General features: G+C 37.6%; 1 protein-coding gene across 3 annotated transcripts in view; it reads left to right on the top strand.

The window, feature by feature from the left end:
* The window catches only part of NCAM2 (neural cell adhesion molecule 2), a 503,301-nt gene that overhangs the window by 461,768 nt on the left and 15,547 nt on the right, over positions 1–25,986 (top strand). Inside the window, exon 16 of one of the 3 annotated variants that reach the window (XM_067543105.1) lies at positions 10,146–10,327. The exons of 1 other annotated variant lie outside the window; for it this stretch is intronic. In XM_067543105.1, the coding sequence (XP_067399206.1) occupies positions 10,146–10,183 (38 nt within the window). In that variant the 3' untranslated portion in view covers positions 10,184–10,327. Of the gene's footprint in view, positions 1–217; positions 779–10,145; positions 10,328–25,986 lie in introns of those variants that run through there. One more of the 3 variants, XM_067543094.1, reaches the window with a different exon arrangement.

Genomic DNA, 25,986 nt, shown 5'->3' with positions numbered 1-25,986 from the left:
TATGATTTGTTTTTATTATTAGAGAGACTGTTTTTGAGTAACTGCCTTTAACATTGTGTAAATATTGCATTAATTATTTTTTCTCTTTTTCTTTCCCACTTGTTTTTTTCTTTTAATTTTTACTTTATTTCACATATTTACAACCTTTTCACTTTTTTTCTCAAATTTACTTTTTTCTTACACTGCTAATTTTCTATAACAATCTTCATCAATGCAGATAGATGCTGCGAAGCCACTAAAGGTGAAAGTGGAAGCCAATCCTGGCAGCAGAATTCTGCTGGTTTTACTTTCTTCGTAGCCATAAGTCTATTATGCATGTTTTGATATTATTGATAAGACAAGTAGCATGTGTTCTTCTTTTCTCTGGGAATGTTATTTTTAAGGGGAAAATAAATAAAGGCCTGGATACAAATTGGACTTTCTGGAGCTCTTCTAAAGTATACATTTCAGATTAATATCATAATGGAAGTAATTGATCAATCTATGCATGAAAAATTCTCACAAGTGGCTTTTATAAACAGAGAAACTATATGTCTCATAACAAACACAAACTTACTGTGATTGGCTGTTCTCCTATGTTCATGATTTTATTCATTTTTCTCATATATTTTGTTTATCTAAGAAACATGTGCATAAACTATTATATGTCATTGGGTGCTGTGGGTTCTCATGTTCGTAATGTGTCTGTCTTTCATGAGAGCATTTTGATCCCATATCTGCGTCTCTGTGTGTAGTTGCTTTTTAAAAAAGTATTTATATATTATTTGTTCTATCAAATACTCTGCTTCATTGGCTCCTTTTGTGATATTTAAAACTAAATTTTATGCATATTACAATTTTTTTATCCTATAAAAATATAGGATTGTTTTAAAGTATTCAGTCTCTATCTCCATTAAGCTTTGTGTATTTCCAAAGTTAATCTATTTTACTTCTTTTTTCCTCCCTACCATAATGCCTCTAGCCACATAATAGGTCCCTCACAGTTATATCCCAAGGTGATGACTACTTATGGCCCCTGTGCCTGCATTTTGAGAAAGGAAAGCTACCATTCCCAACCCTTGTTTCCATAACGTGTTGGTCGTGAAAGACAAGTACAGAGTTCTTTACCTGGAACTTTAAAAAAGAATAGCAATCATAGTTATGACTCACATGAACTCTTTATTGCACAGTTGGCATACTTAAAAAAGTAGACCTTATCATGCAATTAGATCCATGTGGACAGACCTTTCTTTCTACACAGAAACTCATTCACTTTGGTGAGGATCCACATGGATATGAGAGTTCATCCACATGGATCTGATAGCGGGATTAAAGACTAATATGTGGAACTCATAATCCTATTACATGTTTAATAATCCTAGAAAGCAATGCAGTTCCAGGGTAAGGCAGAAACTGGAGTTTTGTGTTAAGGACTCTTTTCAAAAAATAAAATTAGTACTGTGAAATTGTGCACTTCTTACGTACTGTATGTTCTTGTGACAAAACATCAATATATATAACAAAATTACACAATGTTTTGAAATCTTTTCCTTTATTTTGATTTCATTCTGTGCTATTTAATTTTTTAAAAACGTTTTTACCTTATATTTGAAGAAAGTTTGGTAAAAATCAGTGTATGTGCTAAAGAAAAACTGAGCATCTTCATCAATGTAAAGGAATGTTTTCATCTATTCAAAAAACTGGTGAAAGACAACTTTTATCAGTTTCAAATTATTTCTGAAAACTTTCACTTTAAAAGATGATTGATAAATCCACTTGTCATATACCATATCTGATATGGTCTTTTAGAAAATGATCTTGCATGGCTCATCTCTCATGCAACAAGATATACTCTTCACAAAATGCATATGTGTAGCCCCAAGACTGACTTACATATATTTATAGAAAGACCTCTCTCTCTAAAAACTGAAATATCTAGTACAAGAAGGAATTTAAGGCCTGATCCAGTAAACACTTCATGTGAAATTCTTTCCACTGACTTAAATGGAGCCCTGGTTTTATCCTCTGACTTTTGTTTTCCACTATATTACATCCATTTTATATCAGTGTAATTCCTATAATTTGAATTGGGTTACACCAGCATAAAACGTGCAAGCAAGAGTAGAGAATCTGACTTTCTCATCAATATACCTACTCATGCTAATTCCCCATTTTGGCCCCAATTCAGCAAGGCACTAAAATTTCCCCCTAACTGTAAGAAGGTGACTAATCCCATTCCTATTTGGAAAAGTATTTGCACACGTTTAAGGCCCATGGACTTCACTGACACCACTTATTTAAAGCTAAATGTGTGCTTAAGTGTTGTGCTGTAACGGAGCCCAAAGCCAGTAATGATCTGGCCCTGAAAAAGCAGATGATTTTTCATAGAAACTGTTATGTTTATCTGTATCGTAAGTGGAGTTGGTAGCACCACTTGTAGTTAAGGTTGCCTAACATGCTCCATTCTAAGAACCTATTTTCACTTGCTTATAACTCTGTCAAATTCTAATGGTTTGTGCTAAAATTTTATATAATGAATGTCTTTCTCTGGCTGATTTTTTTGGAGAAGTTTCAGGTTTTTTCCATTCATTTCTGAAAACAAGATTCTGGAAAAATATATTGTTTTTCCATTATAATTTTTTTTTTAAACAAACATTTGGTTCAGAAATACTAGTTCCTCTTTGCTTTGGGGCAGATAGTTGAAATGTGTAGACATGTTGGGAAAGAGTCAACATGGTTTTTGTAAATGGAAATTATACCTCACCAATCTACTACAATTTTTTGAGGGGATCAACAAGCATGTGGACAGAAAGTCTTTGACAAGGTCCCTCACCAAAGACTCTTAAGCAAAGTAAGCTGTCATGAGCTAAGAGAGAAGGCCTTCTGCTGAATCAGTAACTGGTTAAAAGATAGGAAACAAAGAGTAAGAATAAATGGTCAGTTTTCAGAATGGAGAGAGGTAAATATGGTGTCCCCCAGAGGTCTGTACTGGTTCTGAAAAAGGGGTAAACAGTGAGGTGGCAAAATCTGCAGATGATACAAAACCACTCAAGATAGTTAAGTCCAAAGCAGATTGAGAAGAGTTACAAAGGGATCTTACAAAACAGGATGACTGGGCAACAAAATGACAGATGAAATTCAGTATTGATAAATGCAATGTAATGCACATTGGAAAACATAATACCAACTATACATATACAATGATGCCGTCTAAATTAGATGTTACCACTCAAGAAAGAGATCTTGGTGTCACTGTGGATAGTTCTCTCAAAACATTCACTTAATGTGAAGTGGCAGGAAAAAAAACTAACAAAACATTGGGAATCATTAGGAAAGAGATAGATAATAAGACAGAAAATATCATATTCCCTCTTTATAATGCCTGGTACACCCACATCTTGAATATTGAATGCAGATCTGGTCAACCCATCTCAAAAAAGATATATTAGAATTGGAAAAGGTATAGAAAAGGGCAACAAACATGATTAGGGGCATGGAACAGCTTCCATATGAGGAGATATTGGGACTGGGTCTTTTCAGCTTGGAAAAGAAATGACTAATGTGGGATATGATAGTGGTCTATAAAATCATGACTGATGTGGAGAAAGTAAGTAAGGAAGTGTTATTTACTCCTTCACATAACACAAGAGCTAGGGGTCACCAAATGAAATTAATAGGCAGCATGTTTAAAATGACCAAAAGGAAGTATTTATTCACACAACGCACAGTCAACTTGTGGAATTCTTTGCCATAGGATGTGGTGAAGACCAAGATTATAACAAGGTTTAAAAAAGAAGTAGATAAATTAATGGAGGATGGGTCCATCAATGGCTATTAGCCAAGATGGGCAGGGATGCAAAACCATGCTCTGAAGTGTCCCTAGACTCTGTTTGCCAGAAGCTGGGAATGGGAGATGGGATGGATCGCTTGATGATTACCTGTTCTGTTCATTCCCTCTGAAGAACCTGACACTGGCCACTGTCAGAAGGCAGGATACTGGTCTAGATGGACCATTGGTCTGACCCAGTATGGCCGTTCTTTGTATCAGGGATTTGTCTTTTGCTGTTCCCGTGAAAAAATGCCCAAATTTGGCCAAGTCATAAGTCTCTGAAAATCTCATTTTGCACACGTTCAGTGGAGATTTGTTGACTTTGGCAGCTAAATTCTCAGAAGAATCTGTTTATGCTGAGCATGCTCCAGCCCAAGAATACAGGGTCTGAACTGGAGTTTCTCCACAAATACTCTTTCCAGATGCCATTAGCCTCTTTGTCACTGGGGACAGGACCTAAGAGCAGGAAGACGTTCTTTGTTGTGCAGTCAATGCTCCCCCTGCACAGGAGGAAGCAAACTGACTGAAAGGCAGAGAGCAAAAGCTGGACCAGCAGTGTCAGAGGAAGTAGACTGAGAGAATGGGAGAAAGGGACTGCGAGCTGGTGGGGAAGAAGGTACTGGGACTGAAAATTAGGAGGACCAGGAATCGCTGGAGAATGGAACTGGGAGTCAGAGGGAAACAGGAGCACCAAGGCACTGGAAGACCTAAGCATGTGGGAGTGAAGACTTAGATTGGATAAGGATCTCAGGTGGGTGGGATACTTGGACTGACTGGGTAAGGTGCCTGGAGAGATTCTTGGATGAGGAGACCAGTTGAGGGAGACTGGCCCTGGGAACCATGTTGGAAGGAAGACTGGGACTCAGATGAGGAGCCTGCATTTGGCTAGGGAAGGTGTTAGGGACTGGTAAAAAGAGACAACTAGGATGAGACTCAGATAAAGAGGTAGCGGTGGGAGAAACAGGACAGAGACAGTTGGGAAAGGTCAGGCAGAAGGGATCAGGCTTAGTGGGGAGAATGGGCAGACAGATCTGTGACTTCTAGAGCATGCTTACCCCAGATGAAGCCTGAGATGCCTGAGTTTCAACTTTCCTCTTTTGTGAGCAAACGGTTGTGACACACACTGGTAAAATGTGTGTCTCGTATCCCTTTAGTGACTAGTCCAAATAGATTATAGCAACCTGCCTTAATTTGTCTGTACTTGAGTTCCTCACAAGTAAAATGGAAATAATACCACACAGGCATGTTAGGAAAATAAATTATTGATCTTTGTGAAGCATTCAGATATTTTATTGGTGAGCCCAATATAAAAGCCCAAGAGGAAATGAATGATTTTGTCTTCAGAACAGGGTTTGAATAGTGTGCAGAAAATGAGGCCTGAGGCTACATATTGAACAGCGAAGAGAAAACAAAATTTTGAATAGCTTCTTATTTAGTGAGCAGCAACCATTCTCTGCACTGAATGAGGCAAGTGTCCTGTGCAAAAAATAGTATGTAATAATGTATGCACACAAGGGACAGGCATAGGCAACCTTAATTCTGGAATTCCTGACTTTGGAGTGCTTGACTTTGCAACCTTACCATTCTTTTAATGTAGTGTTCTGTGTGTAACATATAATATATTTTCTTTGTTCTTCCCTCTTAAAAACAAAACAAAAACTTATGAACGACATGTGCAAAAGCAAAATATTTGTTTCTAAACAGTGTACCTTCTCCTTGTTCCTCACTTGAAATACTCCTGTGTTGATGACATATTTGTTATCACAACAAATAATTTTCATATTTCAGACAGACATTTAGAATGACAAATGAAAATTAATAAGCAGGAGCACAGAAATTGGTGAACTCAGAGCTATTTAAAGACCCACTGAAGCTTCATTGGAAACTTAGTAATACCATAATGGGAGTTCAATGTGGGTTGTAGGAGGCAAGCTGACTTCTATTATCCCTAAGAACGTATATTTATGTCATAGTTCCCATGGGGAGTGGAGACAATGAGAAAGATTTATGTCACTTGTACTTCTTCCACTAATCCTGGGACCAGGGCTGGCTTTAGAGGCCTGCAATCAGGGCAACCGCCCGGGGTGCCAACATTTATGGGTACCAAATCATCACATTCAGGTACCAAATCCCTGTTTTTATTTCTTTGTGATTATGGAGGGTTTTGTGGGGTGGGGGTTACTTGCTACATTTGGGTGGTGGGTGGGGAGTGGACATTGAAAACATTTTTCACCCTGGGCGATAAAGGGCCCTGGGACCTGCTGGGAACTGGATCAATCACGTGGTTAAGTTAGAGAAATCTCAGGGCTTCTAGTAACTTACAGCTAGATGCCTAGTACCACTGAGGATTGATGAGGCATAAGGACATGCTGATCAGCCACCTTTTCCATGGCCATACCTCCTATAGGGATGAATAAGGGTAAGTCAAGTCAAGGATCTGGCTCAATGAGGTTACATTGACTTTAAGCCAGCTCAAGGAAGAAGAGAATCAAGCCTTGGTCTATATCTCAGACTGTGTCACACATTAGTAGTTTCCTGGGATAATATAAAGATGTATGTATTGGTCTGTAATATAGTTTGAGAAATCTGTCCTTAAAACAATAGTAAAGTAGGATGATTGTACAGTAAATTGTAATATCATGCCTTCTCACATGAAGCAGCGAAGTAGAGCAAATGGAAGCGCTTTCAAATGAAATAATAATTGCCAGATAAATACTCACCAGCTTTCACATTGTAACTCAAGCTAACTTTAAGTGATATATATAGACCTTCACAGATTTAATTTGATACACTGCTGTCATTAGGACTTAAATGTTACTTAAGTAAATTTGATCTTTAAATGCAGCAATTCTAAAAAGGCTTTTAGCTTTTATGATTGAAAATGTAACATTTTCCCAATGTTGTCCTGTACCTAGAAATGTTTGTTTCATTTTCCATAATTTTAAAGTCCTAAAATATACTACTACTGAATATGAGCCTCAAATCCTAATTGGTGACCCAGAGAATTTAAAAAACAAACACCCCCCCCCCACACACACACACACAATATTGTGATGGAACTCAAAGCAACAATAGTTTTAGTATTCTTCACTCTAGATGTTCTACAGTTTAAAAAAAAAATTAAGCCTAGGATTGTATTCTTCCCCAAAGAAGTTTAACTTCTATCTTTTGGGCTTCTTGAAATTTTGACAAGTTATAAACATGCACAAATAATTTATCAGTCAAATGATTTACATAATAGGAATACAAGTCAGAGTACAATGGTTTATTTATAACAGTAGGGATATTGGAATATAAAATACTGGGCTTAAAAGGGAAATAAACAAAAGCATAATACAATAAAATCTACATATATATATCAAACATTAGCAATAAAAAGTGCTAATCTGTATTTTCGTATGTCTATGTTTTTGCATGTGTAATGGACATATCAAAATTCTATTGCTAGCTAAATATAAACGAACACCACAATAAAGTCCCATTTCAAAGCTGTAGTGGATTTAGGGAGATGACTACTTTGAAGTAAAATCCATGAAATGTAAACTTTATATATAAAAAACAGAGAATGACATTTACAGCATTTAAACTAATGGAATAACATAAAAGATATATAGTATGCAAATAACCAAATTCAACTGCATGATAATTTCCTGAGCCATATCGAGAATCATGATCCTGTCACCCAACGTCCCCCTGTCACTGCTCATAATATGTTGAAATACAACTGCAAGTGTAAAATCAGCTAATGAAAGGTCTAATAGTGTCTTTTAAATAAACTAGAATGAGAGGGCAAACAGGAATCTTATACTGTAATGATTTATGTTATATGAGCTCCAATCCTTTGCACAGGACCCCCATGGGTGGAGGGGATTATATGCCATTTTTGCACTACTTAGTCTCTGGGTTGTTGCAGGACAGTTCCGCCTTTGGAAGTAGTTAGAAAATCTTCAAGACTGCTATGCCTTGTGGTCATCTACAATGACTTTGTAGGGACCGCTATGGTTGCTGGAGATTATCTGAGTACACTGTGCTCAAGCCACAGCCACTTCCACCCCATTGACCAGGGCAGTTGGGGAAACCCCAACTTGCCACTAAGGCAATATAAGGCTGTTTTATGCTTCTGTGGGGTCAAGGACCTGGCCTGATGTGTTATCCTTGTTAAAGTCTTATCATGTTTTTCAAATGTTCAAAGGAAAATAGAGGGAAACCCATTAATAAGCCTGAACTCATATGTCTGCATTCTCATGACATTGTTTACTACACTTAAACATGGTTTGTGTCTACCAGGACGTCCACATAATCCTTTATGTGCTGTGGTCATTACACATAGAACAATTCCATTCACTACAGTAGGAAATGCACGTGTGACATCTGCAGAACTGGGCTCTTAGTAAATGTAGCCTTATATGCTAACTTTTTACCATCCCATCTCCCATTCTTCCTTTCCCTGACACCAGTGGCATATTCAGCCTGTTGACAGCAGTCAGGCGTCTTCTGAGATGGTAGCCTGCTCCGTGGTCAGCTGTTAGGACTTCTTATGTAGGCTGCACCCCATCTTCCTTTCAGCTCCTAATAAATCTCAGAAGAGCCAGTATAATGTAATCTGTTGTTACCTGGGCCTTCCACATGGAAGTATATAATGCTGCCAGTGCTGTTATTTTAAATTATATATAAATATATGTATATAAAGTGATAAAAACATATATGGTGAAATACTGGCCCCTCTGGAGTCAATGGAAATTTTCCATTGATGTTGATGGGACCAGGATTTAACCCATGGAAAACCTGTATATTTTCCAACTATTGTATAATCATAAATGTTAGCTGTATGTAGATAATAGATATAAATTGTTACGGTTAACATTTCTTCATAACCATAAACGTATTCTACATAAGTAAATTTCATGGAACACACAATTCATTAGTATAGAATATACCCTGTGCAAGGGTACTATGAACATGGGTGTATTTCACCTTTGCAGAAGTCACTTTAACGGTGCATGGACAAATATCCCTCCAAAGCCATCCCTTTAACCACTGCATTTTCCAAATAGTCGGTTTTCATTTGTAATAAATAGTTCATCTATTTTTGACTTCCAGTCATATCACTTCATAGAAAACCAGTATAAAATCTAGTGCCATATATGAGATTGTACTGTGGTGTAGATGTGTCTCCATAGATTTGTACAGGGAAAAAGGTTTTCTTTCCATAAAATAAAAAGTAAAATTACTCTAGTAAGTTAAGTCTAATTATGTTAATCTGTAAAAGATGAGAATGACAAGAATGCTGTGATAGAATCTGAATTAAGAAGATATGAGTTTAACAGACAGGAGTATATACTTGTGATTTCAACCTGTGTGTTTTATATAAATTAGCAAATGAGTGATATAAGGGATCATAGTCACCTTTTGATGGGTACCAATTTACTATTCATACGCTCTATGTAATAGTTGAAAGTTCACTAGGCAATTTAAGTTTTGAGAAATTAACATGTGAATAGCATGATTATTTCAGAACTCTACTTGGTAAACATCAGGAGATTATTAACTAGTATCTATCATATCATATTTTTTCTAAAAACAATTTATACAATTAATAAAAATGTGTGTGTGCAAAGAGCAATTGTATCAGGCCAAATCCTGCAAAAACTTACTCATATCCTTAACTTTAAGCATCTGAGTTGTCTCATTGAAGTCAATGGGACTACTCATATGTTTAAAGTTCAGCACATATGTAAGTGTTTGCAGGATTGGTGCCTTAGTCACTTATCTACAGATAATTGTTAACAGTTTTTTCAGGCACTGGATTTGAAAATTAGTGTTAGTAACACCTGATTTTGTACACCTTTATTTTATACAGTATATATAGTACAGTGTAGTACAGTATAGTAATCCTGAGCAAAACCATAATTGGCATTCTTACATGGCATAATGGGCACACTGTATTTTATGCTATTAAAGGGAATGGCACAGAATATTTATTTTACAAATCTAACTTCCCCATTTTCTGCCTGGGAGAATAGTTATTTTATTAAGCATGTCATTTTTATTAGAATGCATGTTAATGGAATAGTAACACAAGCTAAGCAAATCTGATCAGTTGTATATGTTTGGTACGATTTCATTGAAAATGTTATATGTTGTCTGTGCACTCTGCTACTATGCAAAGTACTTTAAATGCCACAATTTCTGTGAATTTCTGTTTTCTAAAAACACTCTAAATACAAATAGTTTCTGGGTTTTAAATAATGTAATTTGTGAAACATTAACTTTTAATTTTTTTCCCATCTTGTTTCACTGACATTCTGCTTCATTCTGCCTTTTTCTGTGCATTCAGTCCTATTGTCATGGCTCAGCTTTTTCCGTGAAGAATGAGTGCATAGTATGCATGCAATGTCCCTCAGTATCTCTACAAACATAATGTCCAGAAATATATGGAATCTTACGCACATCTTTCATTTGTTGTTCAATGTCCATTTTATTTTATGTCACCTTTGTGTCTCCATTTTTGTAATAAAGAAAATTGAATAAAAGCATCTTTATCTGCATTTTCTTTATTACTGGTGAACCCTCTTGTCTTTGTTCTGTATTTCCTTTATATCACATTTGGCAGAATACAATTCTGAAATTCACAGACAACACTTTTGTTTCAACAGCTAACACCAATATTTTATCACTAAAGTGAATATATATATATTTAAATTCCATTTCCCCCCATTTATATTTTGGATTATTTTAGGTGGCTGCTATAATACTCTGCTAGAAAAGCAATTATGTAACTACTACAGGTCTGTTCCCTTAGATGCTTTTAGTGGCACTAGAAAATGAAGGAATTGTATCTTCTCTTAGGACTTGTCCACACACACACAAGTTGTACTTTATACACTGCTTTATACAGTATAGCTTATTCCCACATGGAAAGGGGAACAAGCTAAATATGTATAAGGCACCTTTATACCAATATAACTGAATTCACACTAAGGGATGTAGCATTTATGTAAAAATAAAATTACATCCCGTAGCAAAAATAGTTATACAGTGCAAAAACTGTGTAGATTAGGTCTTACAGTAGTTGTGTAACAGTATTTAGAATTTAAATAGTGCTGATGAGCTCACAATTACTGTATTTGCATTTACCCCAACTTTAGTGAACATGCAGAAAGTCCCACTGAACCCTTAAAAACTGTGTAAATCCAAATATACTGAATAATTAACATAGGTCATTTCCATCTTCCAGGCCTTCTGACTGTGTTCTCTCTGAATAATATTGTCAGCTGGTACAATGTTGCTCATCAGAACTACAGGGATGCACACAGCATGACTTGTGTTCAGCAATTGACATGACAGGCATTTTCCTTTTTTCTTCACTTAATAGTAATACTCAACACTTATATAAAACCAGACCTCTTCAAAGCTCTTCACAAACTTTGTCTGATCCTTGCAACATTTCTATGAGATAGGATGGTAAATGGTATTGTTCCCAATTTAAAGTTAGGAAACTGGGACACAGAAATTAAGTCACTTACCCAAGGCCATATAATGAGTCAGTGGTAGACTCCATAAAATATCTTAGGAGGAATTCTGGGCTGGTTCTATGTTATCCCCTCTTAGCTTCCCAGTGGAGGAAGCATGTAGGAAGGAGAAGAGGGCATTGCTAGAGCCAGGTGTGTTCTGCTGCAGAACGGGCCCTGTTGCAGCAGGGTACAACAAAGAGCAGCCTCCAGTGGTCATGAAATCATATAAGTGGCTCACAGCCATCTTTGCCCCTGCTTGTGCTGGTGCAGCTGAGAGTCAGAGTCTAAAACTCAAGTTTTTGTGTTAGAAAGTGAATTAATGTTCATCTTCATCCAGCAGGAGCTGTGTAAAGGTTTGTGTTGAAGAGACATCAATGTTAAATGTCAGATCCTGCAAGCCCTGCATAACTGAAACTCCCAGTGAAGTCAAAGGGACATGGACACACACAGGGCTTGAAGAAGCTGCCTTTGTGCTAGCATTTAACCTTGATGATCTGTCTCTATTTCGTTAAGACCCCCGTACCCTCCTTTAACAAGACCTTCTGCCATCCAGTCTTTCCTAGGTTTTTCAGGCTATGAAATCAATTGGGACAAGCCAGAAATCTTTACTCTTAATAAATGTTGTTATTGTACCATACTCATTTGTAAATTATCCCCTAACATGACTATCACAAAGATACAAAATGTGGATGTTTAATGACTGATTTCAATTCCACCTTGCATTTCAAAAACTGTTTAGGTTATGGATGTCACTTTCCAGTGGTAAAGAGAGTAAGAACAGTGAAAAAACGTAATACCTCAGCTCAGCTACACTCTCAGAATACTTCTACCTCTTTATTTCCCATCATCTTTCGATAGGGCTGTATTGTGTCATTACTATTTAAACAAAAGTACGATTGAAGTCAGTGGGGAGTCCTGTTTAAAGATTGATGGCATGATATTGCCCATCCTTTCTCCACAGTAAATTCGTGTGCAATCATATAGATGTATTTGTCAAAAAATGTTGTTTTCCCAGGACTAAGGAGGTGTGAATTTTCCCCAATATACAGGTTTTTTATCTGACTTATTTTCTCCCAAGACGGGATGTTTTGATGAAGAAAGTAATTGATGAATTTCTCCTTGGTTGCTTTGGGGGAGAGCGTTGTCAGTTTTTTGTGGTTGTTTTTGTTTTAAGGAGAGACACACAGCAGTACCTTACATAATTAATGTCATTCATACCATGTCTGTCTTACTAGCTCTAATAAATCTTTCAATTCCTGTAATGATAGCGAAAATACAGAGTATCCAACTAGACCAGTGGTATCCAACATTTTCAGCCATATTATATTCAGCCAAATTATTTCAGGAAGGTCAAAGAGTTACAATTAGTACTCTGAGGGATGCTGTGATCATGCTATCCCCAGCTAGTCATAGTCAACTGGCACAAGTTAGAAGCAACCTGCTCTGAGGCAGATAATCAGAGAATTGGTTGTTGGGTTTTCAGTTTTTTCTCCTTTCCACTTCTCCTCGGCTGCCTGAGATGGCTATGTGGAAACGGAGAGCCAGTCTTTGCTAGACACTAGGCCCAGACAGAACTAGTCAAGCGTCTATCGAGCTCCTTCTTGGGCTCCCACACTTTGGCAGGGATGCAGGTAGTTGAGCAACCATGGGTAAGTCTTCACTTCAATGAAGGTCCTGGGTTAGAAGAACTCAAGTTAGCTGACCTGGGATATATTAACTTGAGGCTTGAGTGTTTACACTCACTTGTAACCCCAGGTAAGGATTTGTTGAACCCAGGGACTCAAGCTGGAGGCCAGCATCTACATTGCATTATGCAGCCCACACCTAGTGCTCTCCCAATATCTGGCCACTGTAGTCCTTTGTTTGTGGTGCAGCGTGGGAAAACTTGACTTTTTATCAAATTTGATTTTCTACAAAAAAATTTGATTTTTCTACAAAAAAATTCAGCCTGTGCAATACTTTTGACAGACTTCCAGAACACAAGTCCAGTAGGATTGTGTCTACATTGGAAAGAATAGGGCTCAAAGCCTGGGTCCTGGCTTGACTCAGGTTTGGACCTTCCACCCCAGTGGATCCTGGAACTGAGCCCTGGTTTAGTGCAATTTGTGCGTAGCCAGTAGAGGTTACGCTTGAGCAAGGCTGGATTTCCAATTAGGCACAGTAGGTATGTGCCTAGGGGCATCTAAACAGTGGCAAATTACCGCATAGGCCAATTGGCCCCATGCCCTGGGGCTCTGGCCAATTTGGGGGCCCCATATAAGTACAGGAACTCTGCCCCCCCCTCCTGCTCCTCCTCCTCTCACTTGGGGCCCCGCTGCCCTTTTCCTTCTCTTTCCCCTGAGACCCTGCCCCCTAACCATGCTGAAAGCCAGAGCCCAGGGGTGAGCATATTTCCCCCACACAAAGCTGACCTATCCGGTTACCCCAGCCCACCCTGTATGGAGGTGGCCCAGCCAGCCCCTCTCTACCCCTGTTCCCCATGCAGAAAACATGAAGGTCAGCTGGAGGCAGGGTAGGGGGCTGAAGACGCTGTGCCTAGGGGCACATAAGGTGTAAATCTGGCCCTGGGCTTGAGCTTGAGTTTGAACCCTGGGCTTACATTGCAGTGTAGCTATACCCTCATTTCTTCCTCCTTTGTGATGGAGCAGATATTCACTGGAGGAGCTGGTGGAAGGAAGGAACCACAGCTGCATGGAGTGCTCCCAACTCAGAGCAGAAATGTTCCTAGGACTGTAGAAGAGGCATTTGAGGGTATGGTGTCAGGGCTAATTCAAAACCTTCTGTTTAAATATCAAAAGCCATGACTCCAGGAATGCAATTCATTTCACAATAAAATATATATTTTCATGTTAGTACGGTCATCCTCAAGAGCTACCAGCTGGACACCCCTGAGCTGGACTCTGAAGTCCTGATTCTCATTTACACTAAGGTTCTGGTACACCATTCTGGCTATTTCATTTACATCCACTTTTAGATCCTTTTACGTTGCCAGAGTGGTGTAAAAGAGCTTTAGTGTAAATGAGAATCAAGCCCTAATAACTCAGTTAGCTAAAAGGGTTATTAAGGGACAATCCTTGCCTAAAAAATAGAGCACACGTGCATTTGGAAAGACTGCTTAGCTACAAGACCTAATTGCAGTATATGTAATTCAAAGGAAAGACTCTTGCATTTACAAGAAAAGCATTACATTCTTGATAAGCATCATTTCTGATATCCACAGCTCAAGAACTGTATCAGCTCTAAAACTGACAATCTCAACTATGAAACAAACTATTGACCCCCTCCTCCACCCATGTTGTGTGTCATTTACAACATATACTTCCATGTCTGATCCTGATGTCACTGAAGGCAATAGGATTATACAACAGACTTCAGTGTGAGCTGGGTTATGGCCATAATAATTAGCAATGAGCTAATTTATTATTGGGTTTATCTAAGATGGTAAGCATATGACTTTCTGTCATTTAGTGACAAGGAGAAAGTTTGAGTTGACTGTCACCAAAATATATATATATGTATATATATATATATATATATATTAGTAGCAGTCATATGAGCCTCTTATTTCACAGACTGTTGGAACCAGGGTGTTGCTGAATGTATCAAGCAGCACAGGGCATATCTGGTCATAGTGATGGCGTGTACTGGGCATTGGGGCCCCCTGCTGGAGGCCTTGTAGTCCTACCACACCCCACTCTAGGAAAGAGCAGTAGAGGTGGGACCTCCAGGCTGCCTAGAGAGGCTGCGGGGAAGCAGCCAGTCAGAGAAGAAGCCTCAGGGAACAGCCAATCAGAGTCCATCAGATTCATATAACAAGAGGTGCTGGCCAGAATAGATGCATTTGCTGTCAAGGAGGTTGCAGGGACCAAAGCAGACTTCAGCCCTGGGGTAAGGGTGTGGTATGGTGTTGTGTGGGTGCTGAGGCCTGGGGAAGTGGCCCAGGGAACAGTAGCAGCAGAAACAGGCTAAAAAGGGACCCAGCATGTGGCTGCTATTTTCAGTGTCACTGTCTGGGGACCTCGAGTAGTGGGTGGGCCTGGGTCTCCACCACCAGCCACTAGGGAAGTATCTTACTCCCTGAGAAAGGGAGTAGCTCAGGGAAGGGTGTGGAGACCTGAAAAAGGATCAGCCTTTGTTGGACTTTGATACCCCTTGGAAGGGAAGAGAACTGAACTAAAAATAGCGACTCAGCTGGAGAGCTGGTGTCAGTTGAGGCTCTCCAGGAGACAAAGAGCCTCCAGGGAGGAAGACCTGGAGGCATTGCTTCATTCCAGAGCACGCACCATTTGAGAACTAGCCCAGAAGGGGCTCAGGACTGAGACCAGGGAGAATTACAGGAAGAGATCAACTGAGGATAACTATAATAGGCTCTGTTGGACTTGTACCTTAAAATATGTTTGTTTTGTTCACAAATGGACTACATGTGACTTGCCTGGAGGGCTGAGTCACTGAAGGTCCACGTGATGAGGGTGATAGCCAGCGGAAAGCACCGCCAGCAGCTCAAAGCTGAAAAAAAAGAGCAAACACATACAGATACATTGTGAGGGGCGAGTGGACCTCATCACAGTAATACTTTATTACACTAACCTTAACCTATGTGTTCTAGGAGATGGTTATAGATCATTTAAAAAAAAAAAAGAAAAGAAAAAGAAAATCACAAAGACTACACTAACATTCAGTATGTTTTTGTTAGAATCCAGATCTGTTTGTCTAAAGAAACAAATTGAGAAGAACGTTATAGATTATCAATAGCTTTTGCCTTCACTCCTCTCCACCCTGGTACATGCTCATAATAAATGTTTGCACCAGACAGCTAAGGCTTAAAGACTAGTGGCTGCAACTTTATTGCACTTTTAATTAAATCTGAGGGTAGAGCTATTAACTACTGGACACTTAACTGGCCCTGTGGTTACATTGCTAAGTACAGACCCTTGTGCTTATACAACACACCCATGTCAGCCAAACTAATGGGAGATGATACAGCCTCACTGAAATTCTTCCATGGTCTTTTCTCATTGAAAGAAGTCAGTACTCTTAAAGAACAGTTCTCATACTACTGCTGAGAACCGAGGCACTCTCCCATAAACACACATTCTCTCAGATGCTTACCATTATCAGTTGAGCCATTAGTTTTCCCCTTATCAAAGCTAAGCATGGGCCAAAAGAACTTTTCTCATGTTATCAGAGATCTTATCTGCATTTCCAATAGGAAAATATTTACCAATCCAAAATTGTGGCAAGATAGAAGTGCTTACAAAGGCTATGGATGCACTGATAACAGATATGAAACCATTAATGTACCTTTTTGGCTGCTTATCAATTAAGAAATACATTCCATTGTTATTAGGTGAACTACTTACATTTCTAAGATAAGGGGTCTTTTTTAATAACTGAACCAGTGAATAATTTTTTTGCTTAAAATGAAGTTCAGGCCATTGAAATTTTATTTGCATTTGAATTATATCATCTACATCAGTTTTAGGTCTATTACATACATCTGTGGCAATTCCTGCTTTTATCTTTCATTATAAGTTGTCCATGTAATAATTTTTTTTCTTTTCTCTCCCTATTTCTATTTTACAAAACAGTTAAAACTCTACAAGACCTCAGGCATTCTTGCTTCTCAGCACTATGCTCAAATGTTAAAATGTATTTTTAACTTTTGTGTATATATCCAAAATTAATGCAGCAATTATTGATAAATCTGACAAAAATAGAAACAAACAGCAAAGAAGAAATAAGATAAAAACTACACTTACTATAATTTTGTCAAACGGACATCATCATCAACAGCTCAGGTGAAAACTGCCACAAAAAAAGATAGCTAGGAAAAGAATGCCTCTTATGCTAGCCTATAATGGATCACTAGTAAATAAGAGCCACACTGCAGTAAAATGACAGATTTCCAAGAACTCACACAGAAAAATGATAAAAGACAAAAACACTACAACAACTGTGGGTGAACACTTTTCACAAAGTGATCACTCTGTATTTGACCTATCAGTCCCCATCCTCAAAGGAAACCTGCACAACACTTTTCAAAGAGGAGCCTGGAAGCTTAAATTCATAACTTTGCTAGACACTAAAAATCATGCTCTTAATAAATTACTGAATTTATGGCTTATTACAACAATACGTAGCACACTAACCTCACTTTTGGTCCTATGACTATAGAGGTATTAACAGGCCACTTCACCTTGAATGGGCCCTTAGAATATATGTTAACTACTTAAGCTAAACAATCTGTTCCATCTTGCATTTAGCTGTGCCACTGAGTACATTTCTCAAACATGAATAAGAGCTCTGGGTAAGCTTGAAAGCTTGTCCCTCTCACCAACAGAAGTTGATCCAATAAAAGATATTAACTCACCCACCTTGTCTCTCTAGATTTGTTATGAAAGTTATATATAACAAAACTGTATGTCCGTTAAAGGAAAAAGTAAATTGTGATAAATGTCCAGCTACTGTCCTTCCACAATCCAAACTATTCATATTCATGAAGTCCTGAATAAAATGTAATCTCACTCACTATCTGAGCCATTCAAGTTAAACTCAGCCACACCATTATTTTCTTTTGATTTGCATCTCAAAACGCCACAGCATTAGCATATCCATATATACTTTCCATCAACAATAACACAGAATTTGACCAGAAAAAAGAATTATTGAAGCTTTAATGCCCTATGAAGGAAAGTGATGGAAGATTCAAAACCTTTTTCTTATTTGACTGGCTGGACCTCAACAAATGGTATTTCCTTTTTGACCCATCATTTTAATACCTTTGCACTTCTATACACTCTATATACTTCTGTCTCTATCAGTATTGGACATAGAAGATACAGGAAAAGTCCAACTTCAAATGATATGCAATGATAGTGAAGTGTAATTGCTTAGAACCTAGATAGATAGACAGTAGTTGCTTTATCCTTTAATGGAAATATAAGGCATTTAAGAATCTAGTCTAGAATCTGCATAACAAGTTTTGTTGATGGCAATGAGAGGAGAAGCAGGCCCCTCAGGTCTATAAGGCTTCCTCACTCTGCTGAATGCTTTCTCACACAAATAGTACCAATTGAATTCCATTGTACTACGCATGAAATACTCACTAACATGAAGAGTTGCAGTGTCTAGCCTTAAACCGCTAAATCCTAACTCATGAATCTTATATGGTCTGATACTATTTTCCAGTTTTACAGTCTCGAAAAGGATTATCTTCAGCATTAGCCTCATGTGTTTGAAATAATGGAATACTACATTCCAGCTATTTGAATGACTATCAACAGGTATTATTCTTTTAAATCAAAAGCAAGAGTTTGTTTATGAAGTAAATAAGATTTGGAAGCCATTAAATCAAAGCAAATTTCCAGAGCCTTTATAGATGCAATGATAGTATCTATTGTGGCGTTGGATACGTTTTTTAAGGGTACTTGATGCGGGGATGCCTGCCATTTGGACAACCTCTACTGCTATGAGAGCAAAAGGGCAGGGCAAAGGAGAGAACAAACAAGGTAGTTCCTTCCACCTGCCACCTTCCTCAGGGTGATATTTTCAGAAAATACCTCTACCACATATTTCTCAGGTCCTTTAGCTTCCTGACTCTTCAATTATCTCTTTAGAGGCATTTTGAAGAAATTAGTCTAGGCATAACATAATGGCCTTGACTCTCCATTGCCCTATATCTTGTGCAGTCATTTACACCAATTCAAAATGAGTGTTAAATGCTACATCAGAATGATAGGATTTTACACTATGGCACTCACTTTGCACAGGTGTAAATAGCTGGCAATGGAGAATCAGCTGCAATATTTTTAATCTATAATTGATAGAGAAAAATAAAACCATTTGTAAATGCAAAGGTGGCTTTTCCCATGGGGGTCTCAAGGACCACATGTGACTGTGCAATTTTGTGCATAAATACCTGCAAGTGTACTTTTTGTGCTCAATCGGAGAAGGCATGATGCACAGATGACAAATGCACATGCAAGCTATACAATTTAAACACACAGAAGCCATTTGAATACATGAGTTTTGCATATAAGAATGCTAGTTCCTTTGTGGACAAGTAATAGATTCAATGTTCTGGGTATAGAGGACAGTATATGAAGTGTGCTTGTACAGCTGTGTGTGCAAATTCAAGTGAAGACAGCCTTCGGAATACCTGAAGTATATACTTACAGGGGTGGACAGAGAACACAAATTTTGGAATCAATAAATACTCAGTTGGCATCAACAAAATAAAATATTTCCACTCATTTCTTCCCATTTAGGAGGAAGTTCTGAATTAATTGCCAAACTCATCTTTCTCTTCCCCCTACTTTATATAAAACTCTGTACTCTGCTACTGAACAAAAGTATTTACTAGATGTTGAAAATACAATTCAGTATTCAAGAGCTTGGAGATAAAACAAATGGTGAAAAGTTTTGGCTAAGAACTTGCACCACTTTTATTATTAAAATCGTGAATGTTTCATGAAGCATTGTACAGTGATAAGTACTTATTTGAATAAATGGATGCACACGGTGCTTTTTTTCGTAAGTTGGCAGTTCCTTTCATTATTATGATGTTAATGTATATAATATTCTTTATGCAACATTCTGTGCAATTTAAAAGCATATTATACTAAAAGCAGCACTGATATGACAAATGACAATCAAAACGCATCACGAATATGGATTTCTTTTTTCAGATCCATGTTTAAAAGAAAGGGTTATGGTTAGATTAGTAAAGATAGGTATAAAATAAATCTTTCAAAGAATATGTTCACGCTAAATTCACTCAAATTAAAGTTGAATTAACGTGTATTAAGTGTGCAATATACTACGGAAGCCTTTTTAAAGAATGTAAAAATATATTACTATTGTAGCCTGTCATAAAAGGGAAATTGCACTTTAAATCTATGTGTTACATTATGGAACATTTTGAAAAATATCCTGTTGACTTAACTGGAAGCAGAGTTCGGCTAAAGCTGAGTCCCATTGTCTTCAATGGAACCAAAGTTAAGCCAATGCTGAGCACTGTTGCAAAAAATCTCATCCTTAAACTATAATTTCAGGAACAGGGAAAAATAAGCAGCAAAAACAGATATTTTTAGGAATAAACATTAAATTATTACATATGTCTATAGTAAGGAAGAACAGGAGAGGCTAATGGGCCTGTCGTATTAGAAAGGGAATGATGGCAAACCTATGGCATGCACAACCATCAAGTCCCGTCTTAGACTTTGGTGGAGATGGTGCCACTATCCTCAGTGTAAGCCATGGAAACAGGTGCAGAAGCAAAATGAAGAAAACTATCAACTAGGGACAAGGATTATCTCCTCACATGCAAATACTGTAAAAATAAGTCTGCATGAAGAAATAGAAGAAGCAGAATATACACAAATATCAGAAAACCAAGGACATAAAAGAAATCCCGTTTGCTGTAGTAAGAGGAAGAAAAGGTGAGATGGAATAAATGGAAGAGAAAGTGGGAGCCAGTCAGAAATGCAGAGGACAGAAGTTAGAGAAGGAAAAGTATGGCAAGGAGGGAACAAAGTAAGAAAGTTCTACTGTATGGACAAATTTTGAACTAACGAATGGAAACACTGCATAGACAATTCATAATTAACCTGTGGAACTCATTGCTACATCATAATGATGAATCCAAAATTTTAAAACTTTCAAACTAAAGTTACGTTCTTATATATAGAGCATCCAGGAGCCAGGTTGAAACATTTGGCCCAAGATTTTAATGGATGCACAAAAGTATTAGATATTTATGTGTGGAAAGAGAACCTCCAGAGGCACTTTTGATTATATAAAACAAAAATGCAAGGGATGGAAACCTCATGCCTCAAGATATAAGCTGAACACTAACAGATAGGGCTGAGGAAGGAACTTTTCCTGCAAGCTGATTACGCCACAATTATTGCTATGAAGTTTCATGTTCCTTTCTCTGAGCCATCTGCTGCTGACTACTAGATAGAAGTTAGTTCTGAACCAGAATGCCACATCTTATAGGTCAGATCATCATCTTCTGTAGTAAAACCATCACAGCCCCTGTCCTTGGGCAAGAGTGGGGACTACCACCGAGTTGCTCGCTTGGAACCGTCACCTGGGGAAAAATATGTCCCACCCATTAAAGAACTGGTCAAAAATGTCTAAGGTTTTCAGATGAATATTTTTGTGGCAAATTCAATTTCATCAACAGTTTTTTTTTGAGGGGGTCTTTCACCAGTTTCAGCTCTAGCAAATTACTGTTCTTTCAGCTAAAGCTGGTTGCTGCAGAAGGCACTGTTTCTCCCTGAGGCAGAATGTTTCTTGATGCGCATCCTAGGGCAGTTCAGTTCTGCACTTGACCCATCACCCCGCCAGGGTTAATGCTGCAATTTATCCCCAAAAGACGTTTGGACAAAGAAATATAATCATAATAACAGAAAATAAATAATATGCTGAATGAATTTTACCCATAATGAGAGTGCCTGTTCCTGAGCGGTAGAGCCTCCATTGGTGCACTCTAAAGGCTTGATCCTGAAAGCCTTTCACATCCTAAATGCTCACTGACTTCACTGGGAATTTTGCTTAATTAAAAAATGGATTATCAGGCCCAAATAGTGTACGGATGTAAGGAAATTGTGAAGAAGAAGGGAGCATTATTTCATAGATTTTAAACCATATTTTTTTAAATTTTCAGTACGTGGTTTCTTCCAGACGTGTGTAGTAAAGGATGTTTGGGATCACATGTTCCACCAACACCTTGTTTTTCAGTCCTGCTGATGAATAGTATTTAAAGCTTGGAATGAATAGCCTGGACTGAAGTGAACTTGAAAAGTTACTGAAGTAGGGCTTTGCTTCAAGAATCTAAAATGTACAAAGTGATTCTTTATTTTCTCAGAGAGATACAGCAGCAAAGCAAGCAAACAAACAAAAAGCAGCCAATGCGTGTGTCAGAGCAGAGAAACCAAATGTATATAAAGAAAGGATTAATTTATGAGATTCTGATTTAAATCCAACATTAAATTAGTTTGTCATATCTACATTTTAAATTTAATTTGGCAAAACAGTGTTTTTACTTTAAGATGACTAGAAAATATGACCTCAATATTTGCAGTGATCCCTGTATAGTATAGATAGTACAAGGAATGCTGCAAATACTGGAGTCCTGATATCTGGTTATCTAAGATAAAGTCAGAAAGGTTTTAAGCATTTAATTAAGTTTTATATGCAGGACCTAGCAGTTAACCAAAGGAGAGAATTAATTACTTTTAGATCTCAGAAAGCTCTATGTGTGGTTATAGTCAAAGCTATAAAGCCCAAGTATAGTAAAATTCTCTTGTAATGCTGCTATATTCTGTTATGTGGATGAATCACTTCAGTTCTGACATAGGAAATAGTGAGTGTGATAGAAATGTTGTCAGGCATAGCAGGAATATTCTGGTACACCTGTAGGCGCCAGCTGAGATCTGAGCCCCATTGTGCTTGGTGCTGTACAAGTAAGAGTAAGTCAGTGGGATAGCAGACTGCTACTGGCCTTGTGGATTGTCTCTAAGCAATTTTGTTAACAGAGCACATGATGGCTCAAGGAGGTGCCATGTTGTGGGCTGATATTACCGTCCGTCCAAAACTAAACACTGTGTGCCCCTTCCTAATGGAGCATACATGTAGAAGATCGGATCCTGGTCTTATCTTCTAACCAACACCTCACACCAAACATCACTCTTGAAGCCATGTACTGCAGTCAGGCACATTATATGTCTCTCTCCTCCCCTGCCTTCTAATGATCAACTGCATTAGTTATTGATTCTGCTTTGCTGTTCTGGAGGTACAAGGAAAGGAAAAAGCTCCCTCCACTCTATTCCTTCCAGAGGATTCAGGACATAGTCATAAGAAAAAAAGAGCCATTGATTTCAGCATAGATCTTTTTCCAAAAACTGTTGCTATCAGATGAGATTGTGGCGTTACATGGATTAATATACAGTATCTTTCATTCCCTGGCATATGTACTTATTCATATCTTTTGTATTAGCATTATTTTCTTACAAACATGCAGACTGGGAGAGAGGAACAACTCAAAAAGAAAGGAAAACTTCTCCAACACAAAGAGGCAGAAAATATACATCTATCAAATATTAATGATTCAGAAGATGTCTGAGCCAGACCTGAATCATAAAAAAATTTCCAGAATCTCCTAGTGCTAATGCTGCTGTAATAGACATTTCCCTCAGGTGGCTGGGATTTTGTGATCAGGAAGAATTAATTTTGCAGCCTCCTCAATCACTAGTGCCTTCCTTGTCTTGCTGGCTGAAAGTTTGATACACATTATTCTCTGATGCCATCACAATGATACTTGGTTAATATTTAAAAATAAAAAATTGTGTGTGAGCTTTAGCTCCTTTATGGAAAAGACCTATAGAATGAGACTCTTTCCAGAAATATGTGTTTGTTTGTTTTGTTTTTTATAGGGCACAATTTCTGCTCCAAACAACTCAACAGGATGGTTAAAAAATTTATAGGAAAACGTCTCATTTAATATTAAATTCTGTATGTTTTTAGAATAATTTCTCTAAAACCTCATTGCATTTTTATAGGGCTCTGGTGGTTTCCTCTCTATTCAAATCTGTATTTTTCCATAAGAGCTGAGTGTGTGCACATTTGACAATCTGGATTAAATGATACATACAAATATATTTTGAATTAAAGTTACCTATTTGATCTATGGGCATTTCATAGTTACAGAGGGACTGTAAATCATGGCTTGTCAGTCTTTATCTAATGTGTTTAGGTATCAGAAGTTACACTTGGCAACATTTAACTTGGAAAGTTAACATCAAAAAGAAAGAAAACGAATTCATCTCAAATGTCAGGATTCCAAGATTGCTGGCAGGGACGATGTATAAATGATGCATTATTTTTATTGGGGCTATACCATCAGTATAGCTGTTATCTAGTGTTTTCCTTTCCATTTTAAGCCATTTGGGAAAAGACTTCAAAGGGGAAAAGACTGAATTCTGTTTTATTGCATGATAAATTTCTACACACCAGCGTTATAATAAAATAATAAGAAAATAGCCCATCCCGAATGGCATGGCATTGATTGCATCAGAATTAGAAAAACCCAGTTCCCTTTAAAATAGGAGATTCCACTTTTCCTTTTAGAGTTCCATAAAATACATTAATGAAGCACATATTCCTGTTAAAATTATGCATTTATTTTAGTACATAAAAGTGACATCAATTTATATTTAAATGCCAAATACATTGTATTTTAGTTAAGGAATTTAATTAACCAAAAAATAGAAATTCAGCTAAAAAATATGCTTTAACTAAAATTGGTGGGGGTGAGGAGTGGAGAGATCAAGTTAAAAGCACTGTCAAAGCCTTTACCAGTTTGTGATGAGACATTTTGCTCTCTGTCATAGTAGCACTCCTATACTATAGAACAAAATCCCGCCCTTACTTTAGCAGCTGGCATAGAGTAGCAAATAGGAGTGTACCAGTACATTGCTGACTGGACATCTGGAACATCGTTGCTAGGCAAGATAGCACAGAGCAAGCAGCAATACACTGCTGTGTGCTATTTAGTACTCCCTTGTTTAATTTACTCATAGATTTTATCATGAGAAGCGTAGCACTAGTCAATTTGTTTATGGATTCTGTCACTGGCTAGAATACAACTAGCCATTTTTTTGAGCTTGAACCCTTAGCCCTCTTGTCATGGATGAGTCATTCGTGTCATGAGTTCTTGTTGAAGTGCTTTCCAAACTCAGAGGACAGACACAATTCCTCTTCTGCATGAGGGAGCGATACTACTTGTGTACACAGATAAAACATTTATTATGCCCTTCCTACACCCACCACACTCAAATACACACACCATATGGTAGGTTTTAGTCTAAACTTCAGTCTATCCAGGATTTCCATTAAAAAGCCATTCTCCAAAGATGTTAATGTCCAAAAATTAGCTCACTCAGACTTTAGAATATAGTCATTCAGATCAACTGAAAAATACTTTTTTCACAATTAATTTTTGAAGTGTCTTTTTAAGGTGCAGGTGAGGGCAATACAAAGCCCTGATCCTGCGAATATTTAAGACCATGCATACCTTTCCTCATAAGAGTAGTCCTATAGATATATGTGTGTAAGTGTTTTCAGAATCAGGGCCCATGTTTACTTCTTTTGGCACACTTCTTTCAATTTTAATTCAAACCTGGATTTTTAAGGGAAAAATACAGTTTTGAGGCCTCCTTCTCAGTGTAAAATAATCCTATTTAAGTAGCTTTGTAATTCATAGGTTTTATTAAATTTTCAGTTTGAAAATTGAGTTTCGTGTATGTGTTTCCATATTAACATTGTGATTCCTTCCTGCTGTGGAAGGATATGGTATAATGAATCATCAATTAGATAACACATGTTCTAAAAATCATCTCTATTTTTCAGCAAACCATGTTCTCAAGCACCTGCAAGTAAAAATCACCTATATTCTGGGGCTAAATTTTTAATCCTCTACATTTCTAATCTCTACTTTCATTTGCCCATAGGCAACTTCCCTTTAAATCAAAGGAGTTACACGTGTGACCAAGAGTAGAATTTGGTTCACAGGAAAACATTATAAGCTAAAAATATTATGTATTTAGGACTGTGATCCTGCAGCTATTTATGTGCATGCTTATTTTAGGTGGCTGATTA

The sequence above is a fragment of the Emydura macquarii genome, unplaced genomic scaffold, assembly GCF_026122565.2.
Source record: "Emydura macquarii macquarii isolate MOO-44397 ecotype Brisbane River unplaced genomic scaffold, CSIRO-AGI_Emac_v2 contig_75, whole genome shotgun sequence".
Lineage (NCBI taxonomy): Eukaryota > Metazoa > Chordata > Testudines > Chelidae > Emydura > Emydura macquarii.
This window is presented reverse-complemented; position numbering and strand designations above follow the sequence as displayed.